This window comes from Meleagris gallopavo, chromosome 7 (assembly GCF_000146605.3).
Source record: "Meleagris gallopavo isolate NT-WF06-2002-E0010 breed Aviagen turkey brand Nicholas breeding stock chromosome 7, Turkey_5.1, whole genome shotgun sequence".
Lineage (NCBI taxonomy): Eukaryota > Metazoa > Chordata > Aves > Galliformes > Phasianidae > Meleagris > Meleagris gallopavo.
This window is the reverse complement of record NC_015017.2, coordinates 6,035,008-6,055,710: the sequence shown is the minus strand read 5'-3', so window position 1 is coordinate 6,055,710 and position 20,703 is coordinate 6,035,008. Positions and strand designations below refer to the sequence as shown.

At 36.7% G+C, this 20,703-nt stretch overlaps 1 protein-coding gene across 1 annotated transcript; it reads right to left on the bottom strand.

Moving 5' to 3' along the window:
* Positions 1 to 333: 333 nt before the first annotated feature.
* FAM171B (family with sequence similarity 171 member B) lies at positions 334 to 19,243 on the bottom strand. The gene is made up of 7 exons (XM_031554128.1): positions 18,967 to 19,243; positions 18,157 to 18,249; positions 17,651 to 17,809; positions 15,621 to 15,788; positions 11,908 to 12,024; positions 10,966 to 11,089; positions 334 to 10,644 (listed from the first exon to the last, which is right to left on the bottom strand). Exons 1-7 carry the CDS (start codon positions 19,226 to 19,228, stop codon positions 9,309 to 9,311), a joined length of 2,259 nt encoding a protein of 752 aa, XP_031409988.1. The 5' UTR covers positions 19,229 to 19,243; the 3' UTR covers positions 334 to 9,308.
* Positions 19,244 to 20,703: the final 1,460 nt, after the last annotated feature.

Sequence of the window (20,703 nt, the reverse complement as noted above, 5' to 3'; positions counted from 1 at the left end):
AGCTTTATATACACAGGTTTACTCTGTAGCATCAGAGCAGTGAAAAACATCAGTTAATTCAGATTACCATTACAACCATAAACAAACATACGTCTTAGAGGTTAATTTTTCTGTCACTTTGTGTCAGGATCTCTAGAAATATCAGCTCTTGAGGTTTGCCATTCCTGAGAGTTGTCTTAGGAAAAAAAGTGAGAGTATCTTGATGTTCTAACCAAAGTAAATGCTTTCTGTTCCAGGCTTTGCAAAGGTCTAAATAACAGATTTCACTTAAGAAGGCTAATTGCATTTGCCACGCCAAAAGTAGTTAGGAAACAAATTTGATCAACTGTTGTCAGCTACTTTTTTTTTTTTTAAATCATTTACAAAGGCACTTAATCTTGACTTCCATTTATCTCAATTATTTTGCACAACAGAAGAGAAATAAGAAATGGAAATGGTATGAACTGCTTTCAGAACCATCAGATCAAAGAGGAACATACAAAAGCTTTAACCTAGCAAAGCGTTCCAAGGAAGTATTACGTCTTCAAGAGAATTAAGAGCTCGTCTTTTTCTGCACCATCCACTACAACAAACAACAAAAACAAAAAACATGTTCTCGCAACACTCCCCTAAATAGCATCTGAAGAAATAGTAAACATTATACACAACAAGATAAACATTTTAATAAGAACATATAGCAATATTCCTAATACAACAACCAGTCAACGTAGTTCAGAAAACTCACACAAACTACTGCAAAAATTCAATAACATTGAATGAATACATTATGCAACTGTTCAAGCTAAAAAAACATATTAGTTGGTGTTCTTGGAAGTTTAAGGGTTCACTCTATGTATTCACTCTACTCATCAGCAGCACAGCTTGCATTGTGCTCAGTTCCTCTCGACACCCTGAACACTGGACAAAATTGAATTACTGCTGTATGGTCAAACAATTGATTAGCCCATACTTAGCTGAGAAATATGCTAACAACTGACCTTTGTCTTTTAAGTGTCATAGGGAATGTATTGACAGTTGGCTAGTGCACCAAAAAACCCATGTCCTATTGATGAATGTGTTGTATACCGTGCTCTGACTTGAAAGGATATGCCAGTCAAACATGAACACTTCCCAAATGGTTCTCATACACACATTAGAAAACTTGCAAAAAAAGTGGAACCAGAAACACATGCCTTTGGAAATGAATATTTAATCAAGCAAGTATCACTTGAACACTAATCAGAAAGTTCTCCAAGTAGCTTCAAAACACGTTATAACGAAGTGTGCCAGTGTCTGAAAAGGATTTAATTTTAAGCAGTTATATTGACCCCATCTAGGAGGTGATTCTGATCATAAGAGCAGAACTCTGAGTGAGCATTCGAAGCGTGATGAGGATAATTCTCTAAGCTCTTCTGAGGCAGCATTTTCTGGGAAGTCCCAATACCATTAGAAAGGATTAAACAAATGAAGCTTTGAGAAGCCCACATCACTTTGACAACGGCAGTACAAATAACACATTTGCTTTTAAAACCGGTGTCTGTGATAATTCCTCAATTCAAAGACATCCCAGACTGCTGAATTTTCACACCTATCTATGTAGCAAGCCAATCTTCATTAAAAAAACAAACAACCAGTAAACAAGTGGGAAAGACCAGCCATCAACAGAAGCTCTTAAGACAATGACTCCCTCATCATCTCAATTTTAAACCTACAAACATAAATTTATTCCTGGAAGGATTTCCTCTCCATACCAGCTCATAATTTTCTTGTTTTAAGTAACACAGCTGTATTTTCGCTTTTGTATTCCATACACAGGATTTCTGGGAGATCAGGTAACAAAGAAATAAATGAAGAATCAAATGTCATTCATTGTATATGCCACAAAAATTAATTCACTGCTGCACGAAGTGTTTACATTAGATCATCTCAAATAAACACAGGAACTGACCTGGCTGATGTAGATGTTTCAGAAAATAGCTGTGTACTTGTGAAATTGTTGCTGTTTAAGTTTTTAGCCTTCAGTCAAGTAAATTGCTCCAAGAAATGTAAAATGAGTACAGCTTTGATATTCTTGAAAAACCAATTACAACAAAGTTCTTATTCAGAGCTGTAAGAAATAAAGCCAGACTGATTTTAACATTACTGCTGAAAAAAGTCGTATCAACTGCTATTTTCAGTGTACAATAATAAAAGGGAGATATACAAGAACCTATTTATAGTCTCAGGTTCTTTCTTGAAGATCTGCTATAGTTCACTCAGCAGATATTTATAGATATTCATAATTTATACTCAGAAGAGGAAGTAAACCTTGATGTAGTATACAGTATATATCTTTATAACTTTAATAGAAACGAAAATTTATTGCAATTGCTTTAGAACAAACTTACCAGTGTCACCCACTCACAGACTTGAATTGATCTTTTATGAGTAATCCACAGAGCTTGAGTTTTGTGGGGTTTTCTTATGACAAGCTGATCAAGTTGAACTTCAGCTCAGTTTTCATATAATTATTTGCATTTACAGATCTGACGACCCAGATAATTAATCTTTAGATTAAAATGAAATATGACTGACATAGAGTTTTCTTCTACTGAATTGGAAATAAAATTCATAAGATTGCTTTGCTTTCCTGTAGAGACAAAGGAAACTCCGTCCATTTCAAAGCAACTAACAGAATCACAATAGGTTTAAATAAAGTGAAACAACTTCTCAGGAAGTTGGAAAATATTTTTTTCTGTGACAATAAGAATAAAGCCAGTAATCTCCTCAAAGATGATAGCTTCTCAGACACTAGATTGCAGAACACATGTGAATGCCCGCTATGGTAGGAAAACCTTTGTTGCATGCTTTCTTGTAGTCTTGCAGCATTTTTGAACAAACACAAAATAATTGACAAATGGCTTTTGTAAAGCTGAAAAGGAGAAAAAGGCTTGCGCTATATGCAATTAAAATCATTACTTCAAACCCTGAAGTTTGGTTTAAGCTCTTCTATATCATATAATCATTCTGTTCTTCTACCTGGATATTTTGAGATTATCTGTAGGTAGAACTGATGCTTCTGCACATTTACACATGCAGAAATCTTATTTGCTCTTGGAGTCACAGAAAGTATCTAAATGAAAGAATGGAGAAAAAACAAAGATTATGAGCAAGAACAAAATCTGAAATAGTATTCTTTTTCTTTGGGTACTTCCTTCCAATTCAACAAAATCAATTTACACAGGTAATACTTTTAGCTGCGCCAGCAAACGAAGAGGAATTAGACGCACTGTGGAAATCAAAGGCTTTCTTCACTAGAAATGGAACAGAATATGGCTGAATTAGAATTGGTGAACTTCTAAGGTGGATAACAGGATAACATTGGTTGAACACTGGAATTATGGCCATGGAAGAAATACAGAATATATTTTAACATTATTTAACAAAGATAAAAGTGAGACCAGTGTGTTCCTGGACAACACGTGATTTCAAAGACCATAAAAATTGAAGTTATGGCACTGATGACTTTTAACTATTTTATTATATTGCATAAACTCTAACATTTTACAAGTCTTAGTTACATTTTCAGCAACATATTCACTGACACTGTAATAAACAGAGATTAGAAGACACCTCTGAAAAAAATATAAAAAGGTAAAAATACTTAAAACCTGGATGCTGGACATCAGGAACATTCTAAATGAAGATCTCATCTGTTCTTGAACATTCCTGAAAATGAGTGCCAAGGTAATGAAGTGCCTGCTGAGTGTAAAGCTCCAACACGCAAGGTGATGACCACAACCATCAGCTCACCTACATTTTGGTACCTCAACAATGGTCTATGGCCTGCATGCACAAATTGTGCACTCAACAGTGTCTTCACACACAGTAGCAAGATGTTGTAAAAATAGTACTCTTCTAACATGGACTGAAGTGCAGCAAGTGCTTCAAAGGAACTGAAAAATTAAACTGAGGAAAAATGTACCAGTACACTTTTTGGATAGATGCAAATATAGAAATGTTCAGTAATTGTAAATTGAATGAAAAAAGTTTTATTTTGTAAGATAATTTTCAGGGTAAATGTTAATAGTAAAGACTTAAAACATAGATTTCTTCTGCTAGTCTTGAAAACAATCTTAAGTAATTTTTGTCTTTTAATAAGCAGAACACACTGAATACTGCTTTTAAAAGAAAATGAACTTCAGATTAAAATCTCTTAACCCACTTTTAGTATGATTTCTTTAAAAGAAACGTACCTGTCCTCTGCTAGAACTGTGGCAAAAGTTAGTAAGAGTTCTATAAAAGAATGCTCATTTGTAACTCTGTAGGTCTATCACTGTGTTTTGTGTGAGAACAACTGCAACAAATTGAAAAAACAAGAAAACAAATCAATGAAGAAGCTCCGATTGTGTAAACAATGCAGGTGAGGCCTCAAAATGAGATATAAACTGGTTTTAAAACACAAATAAAACTCAGTACACCTAACTCAATATACCTCCTACTGCCAATGAGGGTTAGCAACTGACAGTGGCTTTTTATCATCATCACAGTTTGTACATTAAAAACATAATAATTTCATTTCTCAAGTTAAAAAAAAAACAGATTCAGACTCATAATCCCAGTGACTTCCAAGATGCTTCATTCTGGCTTACTAAAGAGAACTGGATTCCATATGTGTTTCTTAAAAGATACTACTGTTCAGATTGCTAAAGATATACTTCTTTAATTTCTTTTCAAACATAAAATACAAAAAAGACAGGGTGTACAACAGTCATCATCATCAACATGCAGAATTCATTATTCCAACATAAAAACACTAGATCTGCCTTTGAAAACATTATAAAAGCTACACAACTGAAAGTTTGAATTGGGGTTTTTGGCTAACAGAAAAAAAAACACATACCTGTGCTTCTCAGATAGTCATGTGTCCCACTGATAAAATAAGTCTGATGAAAGAGAAAGGCACTTCAGCAGGCTAATTTAGCTCTTTAAATATTCCTAGTATGCCACGTTTCAATATGCTGTAGTGGACAACGGTTTTAAGTGTACTGTATTTTCATTTGTACAACATTGTAACAATAATATTGTTAATCTGCTTCATATTTTAACTAACGAGAAGAATTTGAAGTGCTGCCTAATCATCTCACCCTCTTTGGTACAAATTACTGCACAGAAACAGAGCAGACAACTAAAAATGTGCAGTCCTACATACTGGATTATCTCTCGTGCAACATCTCTAGCTCTGCATTGGTAAATAACGTCCCTAATTATCAAATCAGTTGTGCTTTCAGGTTTATAAGATAACAGACTTTTCCTAATTCTGACAGTATTAAAAAGATTTTTCCTTGCTAATCTAATGTAATTGTTAAGCATTTCTCCTTTTTTAAAATTGCTGTAGTACCTGACTTTTTATAAACATCAGAAAATTACTGTTTACTAGGTAATTCGTATTCCAGTTAACGTACACATATTAATGTATATACAGCTATGTGTTATTTAATCTGATCATTTACATTATCATAAAATCTTTTGAGTTGGAAGGGACCCCTAAGGGTCATCTGGTCCAACTCCCCTGCAATGAACAGGAACATCTACAGCTCCACCATGGTACTCAGAGCCCCATCCAGCCTGACCTCAAGTGTCTCCAACAACAGGGCATCCGCTGCATCTCTGGACAACCTCCAGCACCTCACCATTCCTACTGTAAAATACTTCTTCTTTATGTCTTTATATTTTGAAATAACCTCCCCTTGTCCGTCACAACAGACTCTGCTAAAAAATCCATCCCCTTCTTTTAGTCCCCCTTTAGATCCTGAAAATGATTATAGTGCATCAAAGCACTGATCTGAGCCATACACATTCATTGCAGAATCAAGGTCTCAGCTAACTCCATCAACCACCTCGTCAAAACCTGCTAACACATAGAAAAGATATACCCAGCTGCAAGAAACTCAGCATCACGGTAACATTTTGTCTTCTCCATCTACATACACATAGCATACAGTATCTGCAATTAAAATATTAGAACTCAATGTAGCAGAACTTCTTGAAAGGATGAGTAAAATAAAGAATTCCAGTCACTAGGAGGTAATACAGGTTCCTAGAGCACCAAGTTCCAACACATGAATGGAAAATGATGACTATATTTACAGAATATAACCTGTAAATACTGCATACGGATATCAAGTGTTTTAAGTATTTTAGAGTTGCATGCGGATTTTGAAATCCAAGACTTAATGCTCAAGTTAGGGCCAGGGAAGAATTCCCTCTCACTGTGCGCTTAGGGGCATCATCTGTTTTCATACATCTATCTTCCCACATACAGCTAAAGAAAAGTCTTCTCAAGTGTTACCAGCAGCATATGACAACACAGATAAATGCTAGCAAGTCACGTACAGTCAAGTTGACATATGGGACCTACAAAGCAAGCAAAGCATGGACAGAAGCAACAGTTAAAGACAGTCTTGGAAATTGCATTACCTTTACTGCTGCTTGTGCACTCTAGAAAAGAATTTAAATACTCCACACAAACAAATGCTCATATCCTCATTAGGCAAGAGAGAACCGAGGCCCTTCATTCACAAAGAAGATATTGATAGGAGCTGTCCCACCACAGCTACAGCTATTGCAAGGCTACTAAGGACACGTACTTTACACACAGATAAATCATCTCTATCAATTATCAGAGCATAAAGAACGTTTTCAGAAAGAAATTCATTTTGCTTCCTACTACCGAGAAGCTCAGCAGCAAGAAATTCTTAATAATAATATTCCCCTCCAACTTGCTTGGCTGCCTAGGAGCTGATGCACTTATGCACGGCCTTTCAAGAGGCCATTTTAAACTACAAGAGCAAAATTGTGGCTTAATCCAGACAGCCAAAGACCATTTAGACTGAAGGTTCAGAGAGTAACTCCACTCCTTGCTTGTGATGCACCAACACAGCAGACAAGAATCAGCACAAGCTCAGTGCATCTTTGGAAACTGCTCTTTTGAAATCCTGAACTGATCTTTTCAAAATTTCTAATCCTTTTTCTTTGGTGACCAGATACCTACTCTGATGCAGAACAGGAACACTGGAGCGCAAAATTTCATTCACTTGAACTCACATGAATAAAGCCATTTGCTACAGTCTCTGCCTTTCCATGATAAAAGTGAGTTTAAGGAATTAGGTGGTCTTGGTACCTACAATTTAAAATACGGCTTTAAACAAGATAAAGAATCTGCTGTATATTTAAATTACTGTAGGAAAACGATACTAAATTTAAACAACTCAAATCCACTTCAGGGATTTACTGTTATTTTCAACAGAATATATGAAAGTCTCTTTTCTAAAAGGGACTCATCACAACTGATGCAACTCTAAGCAGGGCAATACTGAACCTCTAAAGTAAAAGTAACTTTCAATAAATTGTGCGTTCATATGAAAATACACTTCAAGGGATGCTAACATGGCAAGCCATCTTAACCTCTAAAATAGATGAACTGCATAATTAAATCTGAGTCTTTTGGCCAAAGAGAATTAGAATTAGACATCAGAAAAACTTGGACTAATGGACTGCTAGTACCATTCCAATTATCTTACATATTCTTCTAGAAAAAGCCACCAGACAACTGACAATCCCAAAAGAAGAAACATAGTTCACAGAACAATTTCCTGAGTGAATGCTCCCAGAAGGCCAGCCACATAGGATATTTCCCAACTCTGAGTGCACTTGTGGGATGGATGTTAATAAACACCCCCACCATACTTTACTCCCACCCCTGAATTCTCAGAAGAATTCCTGAAGCACTGGCACGGAAGAAAATCAACGTGTGCTTCAACTAAGTGCACCCTACAGTCTACCTGCATGCATTTCATGCTTGGGCCTCACTGTTGAACCCAAACTACTACAAACTAGAGGAAATATTTATAACATTATTTTAAGAAGATTCGTAATCAAACTGCCAAGGCCAAGATGCTGGAACTTATTTAATCAGGGAAGCATCTTAAAAGCCACAGAAAGATATTCTATATATGGTTCAAAGCACGTTCAAAGGGTACGTATATTTTTCTGTTAGCCAAAGTTGAAACTCTCACTTCGACAAGATGAACATTAAAAATAAAGAACATTTTGATGGCCTTTCCCTTCCTCTATACATATCTTAGTTACATTTCATGCATCCATGACTTTTGGTAAGTTTAACTCTAAGTTGAGTCATAAGTAGTATTTATATTGCATTACAGATCAAATTTCGCAATCTGCTCTCATGCTTATAAAAAACCCCAATTTTTAAAGCCTGCTGAACTCCACTGTGATGCACAATCTAGGACATAAGAAGCTTGAATTAGTAAAATGTAGGCACATACATCTCCAAATCATAAAATAAAAAGCAACAGCTTTCCTATCAAAGGGCACTATTACATACTATAACATAACTTGTCTAAACTTGCACACTTTTTCATCGCAGTCCAAAATCTAACTTACAAATCCGAACGAATCCAAGACGATGTTTTGGAGCACAACTCTTTCAACAGTATGCAGAAGATTTTAACTAGTAGCAAAGCTTAAAGAAGCCACTGAGATTAGCAGTAACAGCAGCTCTAAATGTGACCAGAACCAGTCCTTTTCTGCAGGAGGTGGATGCTGATGCCAGTTATCAACATCTTCAGTTCAAAACCAAGTGGACTAAAAAAGATAAGCAACATCTTATGACAGCAGAGATCATGAACTCCAGTAACCACACAGCATGGTACAGGTCCCCCTGCTGCCACTGCTATACAAAACAGTTACCTCTTGCACATCAATGGACACAGAGAGGACAGTAATGCTTTAGAACTCTTCTGAAAAATCCAACAGAGCTCTTCTTCTGGTGCCATGGGACTAAATGATGAAGCATTATACAAAGTGGTAGTGACAAATCCCTAGAAAAATTCACATATAAAATACTGTACAGATAATCACATTTATTAGGAACAAGACTGAGAAATGGCTTGAGCCACTATAGTGATGCTTTAGTAAAAATTTAAAAAAAATATCAACAAACGAAAGATGTGCCTACATTTCTCACTGTGCATTCCAAGAGTTGTGTCAAAAAAAAAAAGACAGGCTAATTAAAATGTGGACCCTCTCTACACTGCCAGCAAAATTAGGAATTGGAAACTTTTCATGTGTTTCCCTGTTATCTATTCACATTGAATATCAATTGCCCAGTTGAAGTTATAGTAACTCAATCTGTACATTAAAAAACGTTAATTTTTCTTGATACTAGAAAACAATATTTCCCTTGTAAACCCTACACTGCAGAATTACACAAGCAGCCAAGAGGTCAACAACCAGCAGGGAGAGCAACAACACAAAGCACATTGTGTTTAATTTATAGGAATAAGCGGCCTCTCCTCTCTTTTCTTCCAGATATTAGTCTTGCTATCCCTTTTCGTGAGAGATGGCCTATCCCTTTTTTTAGGGGAAGGGATACCGGATTCCTGACTTCCTGACACAGTTTTTCTTCTTAGACCCTCTTCATCTTGCTGTTCTGTGGCTGGCCCATTCCCTCCATCCAGAATGTGCCTCACAGCCTGGTCCTCTGGAGTACACACAGTGGTCCCACTTTCACTGCTACTCAGATCCAGATCTTCCAAGTAAAGGATTTTTGAATGCGGCATATTTTTAATGAAGGTTTTCTCTCGCTCCAGTTTCCTACCAGGATGATGCTCATTCATATCCACACCAGAGTCCAGACTGGTATCATTACTCTCTGTTTTTCTGCCCTTTTTCAGATCTATAAAAGAATGCCTCACTTGAGCTATCGGCTTTCCGTCCAGAGACACAAACCATGCTCGAGGATGCGGAGATGGCTTTCCCTTAGAGAGTTCCAGTAGCGTTTGCTCTGAGATGCCTTGAAGCTCAGATGAAAACGGAGTCATTACAACTGCTTCATTCAACGTCCCAGGGACGGAGACAGATTCCAGTAGGCTGTTAGTGTACCGACTCCAGTTTGATGTTTGAGAAGGCAAGCCTTGTTCACCATCCAGGGTGCTTTTCTCATCTCTGCAGACAGAAGGCTGTGGATGAGAGTGCACTGGCATTTTAGGTAGTGTTTGTATGTAACCGTCTCGATTCACAGGCTCCATCATGGGGCCATACACTAACTGTCCTTTCCTTGGCAGAGTTGCTGATTTAGCGGCGTGCAATTGCTCTGGGGAATGGAAAAGATCTGAAGTTTGAAGAATAGCAATAGGTTGATTGTAAATATGCATTAGATGTTCTGGGATATGGGAAAGCCCGTATATTTCCTCTTGCAGTGTAAGGTATCTGTTTTGCTCTTGAATGTCCCTAGGAGCCTGGGAAGTAGCACCGTTAGTATGCTTTGGTGGCTGCAAGTGTCTGAGTCCAGCACCAGGCTCCAAGGAATGAGGGGAACTTATTGACTGACCAGTCTGATAGGATGACTGATAAGAAGCATCTTCCGAGTAGATTTTAAAATTGTCTCGTGATTTTCCATCTTCTGTGTCTGTGGACATCCTCCTTTGAGGGCTGTATGAAGACATCTTCGGCGTATACAGTTGCGACTTATCCTCTATCTTTAAAGACCCCTTGACAGCATTGATGTGATTTATGTGAGTTGTTGATGTGGTCTGGTCTTTTTTTATGACATCCAGCTTTGTTGTATTTTTTTCCTTCTTTTGTGTCTGACCACATTTGTCCCTAAGCAAAAGAAATGAAGAGTGACTGCAGAGTATGGCTAGGAAATACAACAACTGTTCAATTCCATATCCGAAGATCAGATGTTATTTAAGTTACTAGTATAATATGATGTCAAAAAACTTAAAATGAAGTTCTGACAGCACCACAATTAAAGAAATCTTTGGCTACATATCGGAGTTGGGCATATTAAGACTTTAAAACATTTTGTTTGCTTCATATCTTAACATCTTTTCCATAGTGTTAAGAAACCTGTCAAGTCCAAGTTTATCAATCTTAAATGACATTAATGCTGAGCTCATTACAGCCCCTCTTTTTGCTTACCTGCAGTAACAAAGAAGAACAGCAAAAAATCCAATTATAATGATAACAGTACCTCCCAGTATGGCTGTAAGGAACACTGTGTGATAGGCTGTAATGTCCTTGGAAACTGCACTAATGATTGATTCTAGATTTTCAAACACAAAAGCAGACAAGAATTAGATTTCATAATCAAGTAATCATAACCATAATCAATGGTTATTGATACGCAGAGCTGTAGCAATACAACATGCTGTACTTTTCCCATAATTTTGTCTTCCTACGGTACTATATTCATCTATCCCTTCTCACTTTGCTATTTCAGCAGTCTAGAAAACGTGCAGTATAACGGATTTCTAAAGGGTCATCTTAGGTACTAAAGCAGTACCATGACATCTACTCTATTCCAGCCAAATGACATTTGTCTGAGGTGTCCAAATAGTCTTAGAAACGTCATCTATATATTCTGTTCAGAGTTCCTGTTAAAAAGTGCTTCTATAATATTTACAATTTCACATCACATTTCTCCTGGGAAAAATCCCTCATTTTCAATCTGCAAAATCCAAGTATGCAACACGTGTACATACAAAAGGATCCACTGAGACCATATACCTAAGCCTAACCTCCTTGCATTTCTTCCTGTTTTACACTATCCTCAGCTGTAAGGGACACAGTATTGATAATTTTAAAACTCCATAGTTACAGTTTCCTTGCAAGGTTCTTCCAGAAGATGGCAATAATACAAACATATAACTTTTAACACTGCTGGAGAGAAATCCAGGCTGTGCAGCAAGTTCTAGGAAACAATCACATGCAGAAAGGCACGCATTATCAGAATTCAAACAAGCAGAAGTTATCCATGTTGAAATTCCATGTCATTTTCCCTCCCTTTTGTTATTCAAAACAATCAAACTAACAGCCTGATGACAACTTTGTACTTGAGTTCACTACTTGTACTTGCAATACCTCTTGTTCCGGGCAGTGGAGCTGCTATCCAGTAGCCTAAGTGTTGAGCAGTGTATGTCCATACTAATTGATCGTTCGCTTCCTTTACCATTCCTAGGCCACGGCTTACCCAAGCACCTGAAAAAGATAAGATGTTGCAAATGCCATGCCACATTCCTCTATATCTAAAACACTATCAATTAAACTAGTATCAAAAATTCAATAAAAATTAAACTTATGTCCTATAAACTATGTGTTACAGTTTTAGCTAAAAATGCAAGTTTTCTTTCGACAATTACAATACAAATATCCTTACATACACTGACTTGGAGATAAAATATCATCAGCAATTACGTGAATTATTTTCACATCGTTCATTTCTTAATAACAAATATCTTCAGTACATATTCTTCCAAATTATTTGGGGAAAAAAAAACCACCTTATTTATGAAGTGAAACAGGTATGAAACCTAAAAATCAAGGAGCAGGTAATTTAAGGATGCGAGTGGAAATTTTCCATCAGCTCACACCACTCAGTGGGAAAGCAACATAATCTAATAAGCTACAATAGGATAAACAATGCTCGTCATGAGCATTCCTTTCCTCCTCCAATACAGTAACAGTTGAATTAGACCAAGGAAGGTCTATTGCTAGGCCACAGACTCCACACCATCTGGTAAGCAATGCAAAGGACAAGTTTTATGGTATGCCAACTTCTACAACTAATAAAGCATGCAGTAGAAGAGATGGAATTAAACAGTGCATTATTTGAATACAGTAACTGCATACCATCTGTGCAATCCTGAAAAACGAAAGCTGTCTCATATAAACAATCTTATTTTCAAACTGCAAATACCAAGAAAGAAAAATGTTAACACGCAAACAAAAACAGAAACTAAGAACCAAACTATGTAAAAAGTGTGATTTACATAAAGTGTGATTTATATAAATTGATATCCAAGACCCTTCTTCCAGAAAAACCAAGACATATTATCAGAGCGAAGGTAGAGATGAGAGCTGACCCATGCCACACGTGTCTGCACCCCTCTTTCACCTCTCCAAACCATTCGGCACTAAAATTTGCAGTCTTCTTTTGGTACTTATGATGGCTGGCAGAGAAAGAACAGCAACAACCTAGAACCCTGAACGATGTGGTTTCTCAGTTACTTCGAGAACTTCTTGTCCGGACTCAGGAGTAGCACCACCTGTAAGTGTCTTCCATCCCTAATTCCCACATAAAGGCAACAACAGAACCTCAAATCCTATCTCTTGTCAGCTCTAAGGTCAGATGTCCCTATGCTGCAAAACAACAGTTTTGTAAGTACAGAGGGCGAGCTACTTACAGGCTTTTAAAAAATAAATTAATAACACAGCACCACATTTAAAAGATTCTAAGTCTCCAAAAGTTCTGCTTTGAATTAAGATATCTGTAAGAAGTAGTATAATCTCTTTTGACTACTCAAGTTTTATCTTGCCTACAATATACTCCATAGAAAAAAGTAAACATTAAGAAAAAAATGAAAATATTTTTTCCAAGTGCATATTCTGAGTGCAACCTGAACTAGCTGTGGTGTCCCTGTTCATTGCAAGGGAGTTAGACTAGATGGACCTCAGAGGTCCCTTCCAACTCTAAGGATTCTATCATTCTGCTGTCAGTTATAATAAAGCAAAGTGTTTAGCTACAGTGAGGCCACACTGAACATATGTGAACAGACCGTGCATTTACAGCAGCTGCAATAACAACAACTTCATGAAGTGTCAGTACCAGTACACTGAGCTACCCCAGGGAGCACTTCACAAGTTGATACAAGAAAGCAGTTTCTATGTTTTTATTTCCAGTGCACGTGGACTAGTCTAAACAACAACACAGGCTCTTTCACTTACCTCTATCAGCATTGACATGGAAGTGCTGATTATGTATGACAAACCACCCAAGGACTTGAGAATACTAAAATACATGTCAACATCTTGTCGGGCCATCCCGCACGTAAGACCTTTCACACCACAGCCTATTATTCGGTGTGGTGATAGCTCTCTGTTCAGCTCCTGTGGAGGGCATGCTGCTACCTGTGGATGCTCTTGACTGTGCTGGTACCTCAGTCACCAGCATTAAATACTTGGTTATTCCTCAGTTATCTCAGAAATTAGTCACAATTTGTATAGGTCAGAGTAAAAGTAAAATAAAGAAAGGTACGTAAGAACAAACATCCAGGACCATAAAGATTGTTGCAAATACTTACTCTATAGGACAGCTGAAGAAGTAGAATAAAAAATCTAAGTTAAAGTTATACCTGAAAATTCTCTCTCCTTGTTCTCAATTCTCTTTATTCTTCCCTCACCAAACTCCAGGCTCCACCTCAGTACTGCACTTCAATGGGTGATCATCACAAACAATTTACTTTTACAGAATCTCTAATAGTGAACAACCCCAAGGGCAAAAAATCAACTACTCCTTTGTTGCTGCAGTTGTTAAGTTAGTACATCATGTTCTTGTTCTAGTCTTAAGACCAACACACCTCATCAGGCACATTAGGTTAGGCTCTCAGCACCCAAACATGGTTTCTTCCTGATTTGCCCCTATGCTGATCTGCTCTACTTCTGTCAGTTCTTTGTTTTTACAGCACTGCTGACCTAGTTTTGTTCGTTTACTAAATCAAAACAGCTCAGCATAGGTACAGATGAGCATAGGAGATGACAAAGATGGCTATGGCAACAAGAAATTAAATCCCCTTACGCTATTTTGCCATCACAGATAAAGACTCTTACTTTGATGAAGAATGCTACCTTTAACCACTTATCTTTCTGAAAGCCTCCTAGGTGTACAGACAGATTTAAAATTCATGTCAGAAATTTTTCTATATGCCAATTTTTAATTAGCACACTCTTAGTTTAAATCAATTATGTTCTTCAGTTGCTATTAATATGATTAATTTCTCTCTCAAATGTGTAAACAATAAGTCTTTAGAGTTAGTGTCCTCTCCTCTACTTTCAACTACAACAGTTATTTGCTTTAGTAAGGCGTAAAGACTCCCATCTTCTTTCACTTGCACGTTTTAAGATGAGCTGTGGTGGAAGGTATAAGGAACAAGCAAAGACAGTCAGGACACCAATGCACACCTAACATGGGACATTTAAATGGTTAAGTGTACGTAGCTCATTACTCTTGACTAAAATTAGACGTGAAGTGTTGACAGAAGGTTTAGCATCCCTTACCCCCAGCCTCCCTTGCATACTTAAAGAACTATGGTATTACTGTGGATAACTCTCACATAGCCTCCATTTCACTTTCATAGTTGTTTTTATTAACTTAAGTAACATCTATTCCAGTTTTAACATCAAAGGATTTTTAGAGTTTTACTCTAGAAAACAAATGACTTAAATTCTCAATTCTGATTCACTTTCCTTTAGAAAGACATTCACAGGATTGTTAGATATTAACGTGTAACACCATATAAAATATGTTCACTGAATTATTAGCGAAAAAATTTGTTAAATCAAACGTGTTGAATAGGAATGTTAATGAGTTTTAGCAGCACTTTTCAGACTAGCGAAAGCAAAGAAGTGGCTTTGAACAATTCAGGCCAGTCAACCAAAAACCAGCACGGAATCTCTAGCCAATCTGATGAGTATTTAACAACAATCTATCAGTGCTATTAATATTTTATGATGAAATGGCATACACTCAGAACTGTATTGATGTGTTAAAACGTTGAATAACAAACTAGCCTACTTACCAGTTTTCATATCAAACGTCCATGCAGGTATAGCATCTCCTGATTTCACAGTACTTATAGGAAGAGGAAGTGTAATCTGAATAGGACCATTTACTTTCAGTTCTTTCCCAGCCAAGAGAACATTTGCACATATTGCAGCAAGAGGAGCCAATTCAATACTTTTGAAACCTGAATTAGAGAAATACCTTGTCTGTAATCCTCCACTCATAATACACTTATCAAAAAAAAAAAATTAGAATTACTTATGTATCCCAGTGAACAAAGTCAAGCTCTCATCTGCATTCAGCTACATACTTACACATCAGTAACTTGGACAAATAAAATGAACACTTCTAGACTTGTAAATCTTGTGTTCTAAGCCCAAAACAGTCATTTGTATATCAGATCTGTAGAAGAGAAATATATTTCTAACATACAGATTAATCACTGGCTGCAGAATCAATGACTACGCAAAAGATGGGTTGGAGATGGAGAAACCCTTCTTAATCATATAATTTGATTCCCAAAGAGTTAGCCAATAGATAAACTTTTTTTAATCATGCAATATACACAACTTTGAAACCGACTGAAGTCACAATTGCAAATATACAACTGCCACAATTCTCCTTTTAGTCAAACCCTCTTAATAAACTTCCCTGTACCAATTAATTTGCTAATTTGGCAGTTTCAATTAACTGAGTAGTTTAGCCTGAAACATGTCAAAGCATTCAAAGGAAACTCCATATACAAAAATTTACAGTGCAGCTTGTCAGTTTGTTTCCTTTGTTTTCCTTTGCACTAATTTGCAAATACTTCAGAGTCCACAATATGACAAGCTATTGGAAAAAAAAACTGAAACAGAATGAGTAAGTACTGGAATAATAATAAATCCACTCGGGCTGTTAGAAGCTGGCTGTGACAAAACTCCTGGTGCATCAGATATCAATTAGCTTCCACCCGCCCTAAAAGGAAGCTTATTCCTACAGGAGTATATGAATAATTTAAAACACATGCCAGACAGATTTGAAGAAAAACTGAAGGGAAGAAACGCTGCTTATTCTCTTACACTTTAAATTTAACAAGGTGCGATACAGATGAGAACAGTTATGAAATACATCAGTCAATATATCAATTATATGTGATATTCAATGAAAATTAAAGAACAGTTCCTTGAAATAAATCACCTAGTAGCCACCACATGTGCTGTAATCAAATTAGGAGCCACAAGGCTTCAAGCTCCCTGTGAATGGAAATAAAAGAACAAAAGAGATAGAACTGCATGATCTGCCAGAGATAACTATAATTAAAAAATAAATCTGATATAATGGCAAAACCTAAACTAACTACGCCGACATGCAGTTGGACTGAATGTCTACAGAAATCACTCACTGCTACTCCTGTGAAGCAGAATAATAGAAAACGTTACTACAACTGTGCTTTGTATACGTACAGACTACTTGGTCTCTTACACAAGTTAACAGTGAGCCAAAATATACTTTGCACAAAACCTTTAGGCTAGGTTAAAGCTCTAACAACCAAGTGACAGAATTCTAGTGAAAATATAGAAAAACCCGTTGCTGAAATTAACTGCTGCAATCCCACTGACTGCTTTAGACTCCCATAATTCACACTGTCCAGAACTGCATTTTAAGGCTTTTATTTGACTAGCTCTCCAGCCTCATGATATCTCAAGTATCTTCAATTGAAAGTCATTTAAAAGGTTACTTACTGCGCATTAGAATCCTTTAACTGTGCTTCAGCACTAAGTAGAACTATCTATACACATCTGTAAAGCAGACTGAAGGACAAATTCACTGTTACAAGTTCTGGCTCACTACAGTGAACATACACGGAACAAATCAAAGAGCAACATTACTTATCAGCTGTGTTCATAGCTTTTCTCCATAGCAAGAAGAGTAAACCAATTTCATGCAATGGAAGCTGGCTCAGGCAGTTCTAATTTAAGCATATTTTTAATGAAACTGTGTGTGCTCAAAGAACATTATGTTTTTAAAATCTCTTTACAAATGTAAATAATAAATCTACTATACCTGATTTGTTCAGAAGAATTCCTGTCGTATAAAGAAAACTGTCCACTTTCAAGAATTGCTCTGGCACTGTCAAATAAGCTGTAACATTTGTAATATGGTGATCTGTTGGAAGCTTTATTAAAGATTTTTGAAACTGAACACTTGGTTGAGATTTGGCATCTGTAAAAGAGTAATATTTTGTTTTAGCAATGCTAAAAAAAAAAGCTTATTTTATTATTGCTCAGAAATCCACTCAGCAGAACAGTCTTTTTTCAAGGCTTTTAAATTCCTAGACTCGCATCTGTCACAAATGGTTAAACAATCAAACAAAACTCCAGCCTTGGTATAGGTAATACCTATCTCTTTTTGTGAAAAGCAGTGCTTAGGTAGCCCCTGCTTAAGTGGCTTCCATCTCCACAGAAGATCAGCAAATGTTGATAAATGAACATTTACCGAGAGCATGAACTTGGTAATTCTCTTTTCAAAGTATCACGAATCGTTTGGCCTGTAGTACACAATGAACTTACCAGACAATTTTCCAGTGATCAGAACAGTATCTTCAAACAGCCATATATTAGCTTGACTTTGTGGGAATAACGAGAGCGTCACAGACGAGTATACTGTGGAAAGTGATAGTATCTGTTATACTATGCAACTGAAAAAATAACCATCTAATAAGCTCTCTGATTCCAAAAGAATATGGAAGAATATGGCAGTTGAAAAGGAGCATATGAAGATGAGATAAATAAATGACTCCTGGTGGCCAGAAGAGGAATTATGTTGGTTAGACAGAATAATATATGCTATTTGCTACTGTTGTATGTATTCTATAGAATACAAGTGGCTAGAGTTCTTAGGAGCATCCTCTTATTGATTTGTTCTTTAAATAATGATTTTTTTCTCGCCTATTTAGGAAGAGAAAAACTTGGGAGGAAATACTGCTGAAAATAAGGTGTAACAAAAGGCTGTACCTGCTATACTACACTCAAAGCAGTGGCACACCATGAATTGCTAGAGAAAATATGATTTTTATCGAAAATACAAAATATATTAAAAGCCCTTTGCTATGTTTAAGTGAATAATTTCTCAGAGTACACTCACAGTTTTGCAGTACAACCTACTTAGAGTTAACAAGGGCTCTTCTCACTTGCACAGTAATAAGAATTTGTGACAGATCTAACAGGTCCTTCACCCTTACATCAGCACTGACAGGCACCGCCTCCCTCAACTGACTGCAGTCATTTTCACTTGACATTAACTACATGGACTGCTGAGAAGAGGTACTTTAATTACCAATGGATGCAGTTTAATAATAGGACAGTAAGAGGCTTACATACTTGGCATTCTCCCAGTCTTCCAAGGCAAAGGTGTTAACATGTAGCCATCTTTGTATGATACGATAGTTAAGCTTAATCCTAATTTGTAAGGAACTTTTATTAACACTGCTCCGTTGTTTCCAGTGAGAGTAGAATTTGTCTTGGTGTAGTTAACAAACACTTCCACTACCGCTTGTGCCAGGTACTGATGACTGATGATGTCATTTACTTGAACCTTCAGCATAAACACGGATCCTATTAAGAGAAGAAAAAAGGAGATCATAATGTGGCTGGTACAACCTAACCACTTAACTATGTCCTATAGTGCATGCTTTATGTGTTTATGCAGTCCATTCCATATATGGTCCATTCCTGTCCCACCATAGCTAAATTACTGCAAAAGGGAGGAAGAGTTGTACCACAAGAAAGCAAAAAACCTTGGCAATGGAGATGCCAGACGTAAAAAATGACAATCATTTACCAACAAAAACAACAACAGACACCTTCCCAAATTAAGAAGTAATTCTTCCTGCTCTCACTGAAGCTTGAACAATGCACATGTGACGATGTGAGACTCAACGTGCCCTGCAAGTACTCTGTGATATCACACTGACAGTTGTAGCTGGTCTTGTTAGACAAGTGTAACCCGCAGCGTGGCTCTCACTTTTAGAGATGCACCTTGCATTTTTTTTTTAGGAACAGAGAAATTAAAATCTACAAACGGTGGGCCAACATTTTTTCTTCCATGTATGAAGTTCTTAAACAGTAATCAAATGCATTTAGACTGCTTAATATCTCTCATTAGATTTACCCTTCTGGTCTGGTTTTCACCTTTCGGTATCACACTTTCTAAACAGCATTTGCCTATAGCTAATTACTCATTCCTTTGGGATACCAGGTGTCTTGCAGAGATGAGAATCATAATGACTGAGTAATATACTGAAAACATTAAGTGCACTTGAATTACATGCAATTTCATCTGCCACCTCGACTGTAACTAAGCTACCAGGGAATCTTTCCACAGAGAGCAAGTACATGAAAGTGAACCAGAAAAAAAAAATTCTTATTACTTCCAGGATAAAATGAAGTTCTCAGCATAAAGTACCTATGGACCACTGTTAAGACAGGTCGTGACATCAATTTCCCAATATTCTGATCACAGAATTATTACTGTTCAACACCACTGCACTCCTACTACACAAGGGTTATTAAATACATTCGTTATAAATATGCATTTATGTTTAAGTCATTTGTCAAGGTGAGTTTCCTTGAAATTTCTCAACACAAAAATAGACTCAATTTCATTATGTTATCTCCCCTATAATCAAGACTGACACCGCACCAATAGATTACTACCAGTGACCTTGATTTAAATCAAAAGGCCTTGGGAAGCCAACTGCTACCTATCCAACAAGACAGTACGCAAGGAAAACACGTAACCGAGGTCTCTGTGAAGTAAGTATTGGCTAATGTCTATTGTATGCACAGAGCACACTATATATTCATGCACAGAAAGCTATACCTTATTACTCAGTTTACTACTACTTATCACGTGTAGCAAAAAACCTCAGAGCTTTGCCAGCCTGATCCTCTAGGACATTACAGAGTAATCCACATCCAGCAAATTAGTATCTACTTAAGGGAAAGATAAAATAGTACTCAAACATACTTATAGAATTAAAAAACAATGAACTTAGAATGTCGCTGTCATTTCTTATTCACTGCTTTTCTCAATTACAATTGCTTTTAATTTGTTGT

Bases quoted from the DNA above. Each gene is read 5' to 3' on its own strand.
- FAM171B (XM_031554128.1), bottom strand. From the start codon at position 19,228: ATGATCTCCTTTTTTCTTCTCTTAATAGGATCCGTGTTTATGCTGAAG. The intron at 15,789-17,650 runs GTATAGTAGATT...TCTCTAATTCAG, and splicing joins AATTCTTCTGAACAAATCAG to GTTTCAAAAGTATTGAATTG. The intron at 11,090-11,907 runs GTATTGCAAGTA...TTGAAAATCTAG, and splicing joins TCCACTGCCCGGAACAAGAG to AATCAATCATTAGTGCAGTT.